Raw genomic sequence first — 10166 nt, forward strand, 5'->3', positions numbered from 1 at the left:
AGCAAGACTTTGGCTAATGTAATCGAAAAACGATGTATACCTATATATAATTATGTATACGGAAACAAAACGAAAGAAATGCAAATAATACAAGTAAACAACGGAACGCGATCGTGTCCTCCGCCAGAAACGGTAATTACAATTTCAACGATATTTTTGCAATAGAAACCACATGCCAAACTGCTACACTAATATTTTACATGGAGGAAGAGGAGGTAGTTTTTTATCTTTATTCCTGGTAAATTGTTGGCAGCAAATATCTGCGAAATAAAATAAAAAAAACGTTTAATGAATTACTCAATATGTATATACTACCTATGTAGTATAGTGTTGTACTTGCCAAAATCGTGCCCACATTATTCACATACATTTTAGTTATTAGCATAATAACAATCTAACCACGGTCAACATTTAACCCCAAACAGGGAATATATATATATTTAAAAGAAAAAACCGAAGTGTTGGGAGCAACGATTCTACGCGTAATTTAAGGTGTTAGCTATATCGATCTTAAAATTAGCTGGTACCAAGGTTCAGATACAAGACAATATAAATGCATAATCACTCCCAACTGCAATCCGATACTACAGTAATCTGTAGCATTTGGACTTGCATAAAAAACCAACGCCTTCGCTATCATATGAGACTAATACCTTCGTTAAAGCCAAAACGAAGAGATAAAATTTTCTAATCAATAGGGATTGGCTATATATGACTACTAAGTACTAACAAGTCGTGATGCATCTTAATAGTGTAAGCCCCGCAATAGATGAGAATATGAGAGTATGAGACGAGACTTAAATGTTTAGATACAACGCTGAAATAGCTTCTTGTTTTAAAAAAAAAAGTCTAACAAATATACATATATAAAATATATAGTATATATAATATATAAAATATGTATATATATATATAATATATATATAGTTATATGTATTAGAACTTCATAAAATTATGATGACACTTGAGTAAATTTCACCTAACTATGTTTCACTTAAATATTAATTATAATCGTACGTATTAACATAATAATAATAATAATAATATAAACATATATGTATATATATGGTGGTACCTACTAAATTACTAAATAATGATGATATAAAAATAGTTAATGAGACATAAATGTTTGAGGATATATAAACACAAACACGTAAGAATTTGTTTGTTGTTGTAGGTGAATGTTACAGACTAGCAAAGCACAATGACAAATAAAAATTAAAAAAAACATATATAAAATAATTCAATAAACTGGCTCAGTTTTATTAAAATTAAAAATTTTAATTTCATGTTGCATAAGGCCGTCCAAAAGAACCACGTACCACATTTTGAGTGCTATGTAGTAGAGTATCTTTAAAATAACACGTGGCACAGGACCGAAACACACAAACAAATTGGCCAAAAATAGTAAGTTATGGCGAACTTAACGATTTAAACATTATCAATACAGCCTTTCTAGATAAAAATAAAAATTGAAAAAGAAGGAAAAATATATAAACAACAGTTTTATCTTATGGAATCACCAACAGTACACTGACAATTCGCCGCTGTGATCTTTACTGGTATGCCTCCACGAAGTTGCTGACAACGATTTAAGCTGCAAAAAATATAACAGTTTCGATTAAGTTATGATAATAATTTTAATTGTAGATTATAAATACAAAATACGTTATAAAAATATAAAATGTACATAGATCAACAAATTTTTTTTCCCATTCGACAAAAACGTTAAATTATCTAAATTCCAAACAATTGTTGATTTTAATTTTTAACTCAAAATAAATAGTTCGGTGTATTTTTATGATTGTATAAATATCTACTCACAGTAAACAGAGTAAGTAATACCGGTATTTAAATTATCAAAAAAATGCATAAACCCGTTGAACATTTATATAGATACCTATATGTAATGTACAAGGTCAACGAGAGCAAATATTAGAATTTAATTGTTTAAAAACACATATTAATTATTAAATACCATTCAAGTATCATATAGAATATGCCAGTATCACAAAAGTATCATCTAAATTCTATGAAATATAAAATCATTTAAATTTTCATTCGTGTAAATAGTAATATTTTGAACCGTATGATTTTTCTTAATCAAATAAAATTAATAAACTAGGTATGCAATTATTCATTAAGTATGTATTATAATATTATATCATTAAAAGCTTTAACAAATCTTAAGTAATTAAATTATTTAAATGTCTAATAAAAAATATACGATTGTCTTCACTTTAAGCTTTTTAGGTACAACACATTTCTCAGTTGGTTTTTAATAGGACCTAACATTGGATGTAAATAAAACAAAAATAAATTAACTGAAAAATGATTAAAACTCTATTTAAATTAACAAAGTAATTATTCAAAGGAAAATAAATAAAACTATTATTCAACAAGATATTTTCCTTAACATACCCAAAGGTAAAAAATAACATAATTCAATCAAAGAATATTCTTTATTTTATTATTTGTTCTGTGATTCAACTTCAAAGTCCATAATTAATAACATTTACTCATAATATAATCACTCATCAGTATTCATAGCCACATCGTTAAGAGAATTCTTAAACTAATAAGAATGAAAAAATAAGTTTAGATAGGTATGACAAAATCGTATAAAAATGTTTTTAATAGGTATATTATGCAAGCTATAGATATAAGTAATAAGAATAAGATGGATAGATAAACGTTTAAAAGATTAATTAATCGTATATATTAAATGTTTATACTCGTATAGGTGCTTATAAATTAATAATATATACAATAGGTAATCATATAATATAATATATTACCTGTTAATATGTATGTATAATGTATATTATTTACATAATATATAAGTATTAATTTAACAATAATCAATCAAAAAATTATGAAATCGGTCAATAATGGGTGGTCTACGCACTACGCCACAAGTAGGCACATTAAATCAATTTTAAAATGTCTGAAAACAATAATAGATACCTACTTAAGTTTGTAACTACTTGAAGGTCAACGATATTTATTTTAATTAATAATTACTACATAATATCATTGGATGACAAAGAGTGGATATTAAACTTTTCTGGGGTAGGGAGGTGGTGGGGTTGTCCGGAAAAATAATATATATTTCAAAGGTAAATATGTTAGTTATGCCAATCGTTTATTAATGTGTTTAATTATTATGATTAAATATCCAATAATATCTAACTTATCATTTTTGTTTATCATAAAACTAGTTTATCATAAAAAATAAAATCCGTTTTATATATGTACTATAATATGGTTGTAAACCGAACGAATGAAGAAATATTAAATTACTAAAATTCTAATTCATTATTAATTAAATCTTAATACAAATATACTATAGATAGTTAATATTAATACGAATTGTCGTCTAGATTAATTATCTATTTGGGTGACAGAGTGGCCAAGCGGTCTAAGGCATCGGTTGCGACGCAGCCGACGCCAGCTCGATTCCTTGGTCACGGGCGGCATTTTTCTTCGGGCAAGTCACGGTGTCCGGAGAACAAGTGGCGCCCCCCCCCCCCCAAGGGCATGGCAGATACCTACGGGTGCCCAATCAAAAATTCTGCCAAACCCAACACACACGTGTTCCCCCCTACCGACATTAAAACGTACAAAACCAATACAGCTAATGGCCATAGATGCCGGGGCTTAAGAAGATCAAAAAAAAAAAAATTATCTATTTATTACTATTCAACGATTATTAAACTAATTCGTAGAAGTAGCATAAAATACTGAAATAGTATCAACAAAAAATATAATGAAACTGAATAAAAATTCTTTATTTAGATTCACGTTCTATGACTGAAATCAATAGTACAATTTAATTTAACAAGCCAATCTTGATGTTTTAACACTAATTTATTTTGAATGAGCACTAATAATTACTTTTTTTTTAACAATAAGTTGTTTTGAGAGTTAAAACTATTTTTTTCTCTACTACAATAAGCCGACGAAATCATGAGTACCGTTATATATAATAATAGTTTTAATAAAACAAAGTTCAAACATGTTTATTTTTATTTTCATGTCCATATAACTAATTATTCTGTATTCCGTAATAAGCTCCATTTAAGTTCACTACTATACCAAATATCAAAAAGTATAGGTGGATACAATTAAGAATTGGTATGGTAATTTATTTCATCGAAATGTTAAACTATAGAACGCAGTAATTTGCGATAGTGTACCTTATAACTTATAAATTTATAATATTTGTGCTCTTAAGGGGCCTCGCTACAGTCTAATATTTAAGGGTCAACATTTAGGCAATTTCTAAATTTGTCATAGCCGCCCGGGATCTATTTGTTAGTTGTAAATAATTATTAGTGTGAGTGAAATTAAATGCGGGTATCGACGGAAACCTCTCATGTACACGCATGCACATGTCAATAACTCGATAACCATATAATTTTCACTACACGAATTTTACAAAAATATAGATTTGTTTTGACAAAATTAAAGTTAGTTAACGTTGTCTGATTTTGATTCTGAAAAAATATTTGAATTCAGCAGAAAAATGTTTGTAGATCGTACGAAACATTTTCCGTTTTTAATATTGATTTTAATTTTAATTATGATTCGAAAAAGTTAATATTTTAAAGTTTTCAATTACAGTTCACAGTATTATAAAATTTAGTTTTTACAAAGTGCTACAATTTTCTGGTGAGTTCAAATTGTTCTTCAGAATCAAAATTGGACAACGTTAACTAACTTTAATTTTGTCAATACTTTAGGTCTTTTCTGCTAAAATTGATAGCAGTAGCGAGGACCCTTAAAGTATTCGATACCTATAACCTATTGTACATTTGTACCTAGTTAATAACGTGGGTATAAAATGTATGATAATATATAATATACATTATACATACGGTAATTGTGTAGGGTAAAAATTAACGAATAATAGTATAAAATATAAATAAATTGTATAATGTATTATACCTCTTGTCTCCTATATATACATTATATTATATAGTGACACTATAATATTTTACTTTTACCAGAACAAAGCTACCCGGACGTGTTTTTTTATTTATACATATTATTTATCACATAGATTATTGTATAATAATGTCGATATTCTATACTATAACGTGTACACTGTACATACTATATACGTGTCGTACAACGTAGACAGCTCGTATAGAAATATCGATACGTACATGTATATTAGAATAATATAGGCGTACAAATAAATGAAACAGCACAACTGTAGTATACCTGATATATAAAAGTACGAGATAAAATATAGTGATTTTTCGATCGGATATAAAATTACGTTTTCACAAAAAAAAACCTCCCTACTCTCAGCCACGATTATAGTTATTGTGATACTGCATATTGTTGAATGGATGCCGGGCGGTTGGCAACCGTGGCAGCTGCATTACAATAATGCAATGGACAGTGTGTAGTATAACTTATAAGTATAACATAATAATATTATAGTAAGCTTAACCGGGTCCTGGATCGTGGTGGTAAAATATAGTTGAGGAATGTGTGATCGTTGTCTGACGGGTGTTAAGTGGGCGGGCAACCGACCGAGGATTCGGTTGACGTGAAGAGGGAAAGGAGAGGAGAAAGATGACGACGCCGTTTGTCCGGCACCAGAAGATTCCAAGACCACCGACGTTTCGTTTCAAAACACAATACAAGTGTGTGTGTGTGTGCACGTGTATTATATTAAATAAATGTATGGCGTGCAGGCGTATGAGTATGATGAGATCGGTCGAGTAAAAATAGCGGGAAAGGTGACCTTCAAATACTTGTTTACTTCTAACACAGTCTAATTCACTTTACACAAAATACTAAGAGAGGAAATGAATAGAGCTGTAGTAACTAGTAGTGTAGTAGTAGTAGTAGTAGTAGTAGTAGAGTAGTAGTAGTAGTAGTAGTAGTAGTAGTAGTAGTAGTAGTAGTAATAGTAGTAGTACCTATACTGTTGATAATAGCGCGTAGCTAGGCGGAGGGGATAACCAAATACTAAAATACTCGTACTCTTCTTTGGCCCGTAAACTAAAAAACAATGGTTTATACTTTTATACTTTTATATAATACGCACGCACACACATTCATATAATAACGATCGATTTTTGAAAAACAATGCAGCGTAATAATGTGCATAATATTTCGATATGTATATTATATTAATATATTACACATCTCGGTTAAGCGTCCGTATTTTAAAAACTCAGTCAATATTTTTTTTTTACATTTCCATTTTTTTCTGAACGAAAATCAAACGTGATTAACAGTATGTAACGCAGTTCTGTTTTATCTTTACCTATATATATACGACCAACCCAACAGACGGAAGTCAATAACTGAACAACTCAAGGGTGTTTCGCCGAGTAGAGGACGTTGGCGACACAATCATTGAAAAAAAGACTACCCACATTTTTATTTAATTAATTTATTAACATTACCAACGCGATACGTGTTAAAAGAAAAACGAAATACGCATTAATACCGTTAAGCGACGTTTTGTATTAAGAATGACCTTTGAATTTGTGTAACTTTATGTAGGTAGGAAAATAACATATATTTGTTTAAAATAATGAATACAATAATTGTAATACACTATAATTCCGCTAGTAAAGTAGTCAGTAAATTAAACTTATACCAACTTGTAAAGCTTGTTGTATACTTGTATATTACAAAAAAATTATAAAGATCTTTATCCAATACTCAAACTACAATTATATTCCAAGTATACTGAATATTCTAAAAATTTTAACATATGATTAAAAAGATAATTTGTTTTAAAACAATATTTTGCGTTCCTACTATAATCTATCCATTTATCACTACTGTTATAAAATTAAGTAGGCTAATATAATAATTACCAATAAATTATATAATAGTTATAAACACTAGTTGTCGCGAAAATTGCAATAAAATAAGTCTTGTTATTATTTAGTATTTATAGAGCGTATAGACTAGTCATAAAAAATATAAAAAACATGTCAACGTAATACTATTCGCATGAGTCATATATTTGTTTAATACATCGACAACCTGGCATAACATATTATTTAACAAAAAACAAAAAAATAATGAAAACTTTTGAAAAAAATCGTAATATGTACCTATTTCAAGTATTTTTAAAATCTCTCAAAAAATGCATTCAAACATTACATAATTATAGTAAGACTAAAGACATTAAGATTTCTGTCTACCTATAGAAATAAACCTACCATAATATATAAATAACATAACCAGGACGATGTTTTTGGCAAAGCCTTAAATCCTAATAGTTATCCTATATTTTTAACTTGTAGTAAACGTAATCCAGACGCGTGCATTTTTAATATAATATTCCATAATTTGTTTATAATTTTTTTTCTTCGTCTCATTATAAACATTTCTATCTACGCTACTGTGTTACTTAATGTATGCGTGAAAACGTATGTAACATGATCATGAAATTATGTTTATTTTAATTTTATATACCGTACAATCAAGTTTATATGCATAATTATTAAGATTACTAAAATAGAAAAAATGTAATATTATGGCTTAAAATAATATTATATGAACCTAACCAAGTACGGACCAATAAAATACTTCACAGAATAAAATGAGTATACACTCTAGAATTTATCTGGATGTAGGTACGTCGTACTTACTATAGTTAACCCTTAATACAAATAAAAATGTTACCCACAAGCATATGTGATTTATTTGAATTGAGTATGGTTTTTAAATATTGTGTTTAGTTAATTGCTGCTAACTGCCAAGGCATTGGCTTTTAAAATTAAAATATTAGAATTGTATTAATCAAAAAGTAATCAAAAGAGCAATGAACGAGAAAAATCACGATAAGAATTTAAACACTAAGTGACCTTCTTACATATATGCCCTATGGTTATAACTTATAAATGTACATTTTGTAAACGTATACATCATAGTATTATACACATGCAGGCAGACAGCACAGGTATGATTATGAAATATAGAAAAGTATAAAATTACAATAAAAACAATTGATGAATAATATAGATATTCAAATAGCAACAATATGTTTACAAAAAACCCTTGAATACGAATGCCAAAAGAGTTACAGATTTCTTTAATAGGCATACATTTAATGTTATAGTCTACCGACTAAAAAATATTTATACAAATTCGATTTCACTAACCGCAATGTAGGTATTACAAAATTTAGGCATATATAAAAACTATTAAAAACTTAGTATTAAGAGGATGTACAGCAGCGTACTATTTGTTTTTTCTCTTTACCAACGCGCTACATATCAAATTATTATTCAGCAGAACCAACTAGGTATATTGTTACTTTTAGTATTTGAGTGAATTCACCTATAGTCAAACTTTAAATTAAACTTTAAAAACATTACCTATGTCGCTATTTTATGATATTTTTATTTTTATTCAAGTTATGAGCGTGTAAATCATTCAAATTTAAAAATGGTTAAAAATTGCATAAACATTTAAATATTGTCAACAAAGCAAAAATTCCATGTTTGGAAATAAAATACTATACGAAGTATTTTAATAAATTAATATCAAATTTCGTATAAGTTGTTTATTAGTTATAACTAATAAGTATTTAAAGTTTAGATGAGAGGAGTAGTAGACCAACATTTTTTCAGGATTAGAACCCTCAGTCCATTTCCGTTAGTCGCTAGTCGCTACCATTATATGGATGGTTGTTGCCAATCTACTCAACCAAATTTAATATCTCTTAACTGTTACTAACCATTTAACCGTTTTCAAATCTATATTCATACAAATAAAATATGTAATATGTATATCCATCCCAATGACTATCAAAAATGACATAAAATAACCAACAAATTAAAGCCTAGCATAATATCGTATTTATATTTATTTATATTAGTACCTATTTTCCACCACGATTATTATAAACATGGTAAAATAAATTTACTGACAACATAATTGGCATAAATGTCAATATACTCTCTTCAAAATGAGATCAGTACCGGGCGGCCAAGATATGCGCATAGGCGTGGCTTCGTCACACGACAAAACTCTACGCGCCGCTTGTAGTGAGGACGGCATCTGACCATCGCGGAACGAAAACTGGTCGCCACCGGTACTGATATCATTTTGAACAGAGTATTGACAGCATTGTTATTACAAATTATTCTAATTGTATTTTAAAATACTGGATAGAGAAAAAGATTTTTCTATAGATTATGTAGTAGGTATAATGTTTATTAATTATTATATACCATACAACCATAAATAACATAGTAAATATATTATTAATATTATAAAATTAATTCTTCTGTTTCACAAGAGTTAAACTTTAATATTAATTATGGCTGTAAATTTTTTTAGAATAACAACATTTTATTTAAACAATTACATATCTAGTTTTTAAAAGATGTTTATTGTTTACCATCTATCAAATCAAAAATAAAATGTTAAGATTATCTATGAAATGTAGACCTCTGACCTAGATTATTATTAAGTTATGTAAGTACCTAACTTGTTTTAAATAAATAAAATTGTTATGTAGTATAAAATTAAATGTTAGTAGCCATTTTGTTTAATCCCAACTCCCAAATATACTTAATACTTAATAATAAATCCATATTTGTACCTGTTGCATTTTTTCAAAGTCTAAGCAAGGCCTCTGCACATTACGAGTAGGATGATGCCTTTGTCTGTGTCGTTTACGTGGAGAAGTGTTTGGCAGAGATACAGATTGTCTAGGTGACAAGTGTACTAATTTTAAAGGCGGTGAAGAGGATACAGTACACTGTCCTGGTTTGTGCACATGAGATGGAGGTGATGCACAAAATTTCAATGGAGTTGGTCTGGTTGACATAAGTCCTTGTACTTCATCGTCAGATGAACCTGACCAGCTTACAGCTATTGTGTTTCCACAACCAGCTTCACTAGCAGATCGACAACGTTTACGAGCTAATGATGCTACAGAGTTTTCAGGAACACCGCAAGAATTTGCTTCATCTGGATCAGGTGTAGGTAATTCAACTTGCAGTAATGCTTCTGGATTACTATTTATAACTTCTAATTCTTCTTCAGAACTGTGTTGATCACAGTCACTAGGTAAAGCAGAGTCTAAGAAATATGGGGAAGGACCAGGTGTGGCAACACTACTGCGACCACTGCTTGAAGACCTTGTAGGTTCCATATCACCAACCATATCT

The 10166-nt window shown here is 28.9% G+C and overlaps 1 protein-coding gene across 1 annotated transcript in view; it reads right to left on the bottom strand.

Moving 5' to 3' along the window:
* Positions 1–1234: 1234 nt before the first annotated feature.
* LOC100168936 overlaps positions 1235–10166 on the bottom strand; it is a gene marked incomplete in the record, with an annotated part of 17805 nt that continues 8873 nt past the window's right edge. The window contains 2 exon segments of the mRNA XM_001948144.5: positions 1235–1597; positions 9596–10166. Coding sequence (XP_001948179.3) covers positions 1520–1597; positions 9596–10166 — 649 coding nt within the window.

Source organism: Acyrthosiphon pisum, chromosome A3, assembly GCF_005508785.2.
Source record: "Acyrthosiphon pisum isolate AL4f chromosome A3, pea_aphid_22Mar2018_4r6ur, whole genome shotgun sequence".
Lineage (NCBI taxonomy): Eukaryota > Metazoa > Arthropoda > Insecta > Hemiptera > Aphididae > Acyrthosiphon > Acyrthosiphon pisum.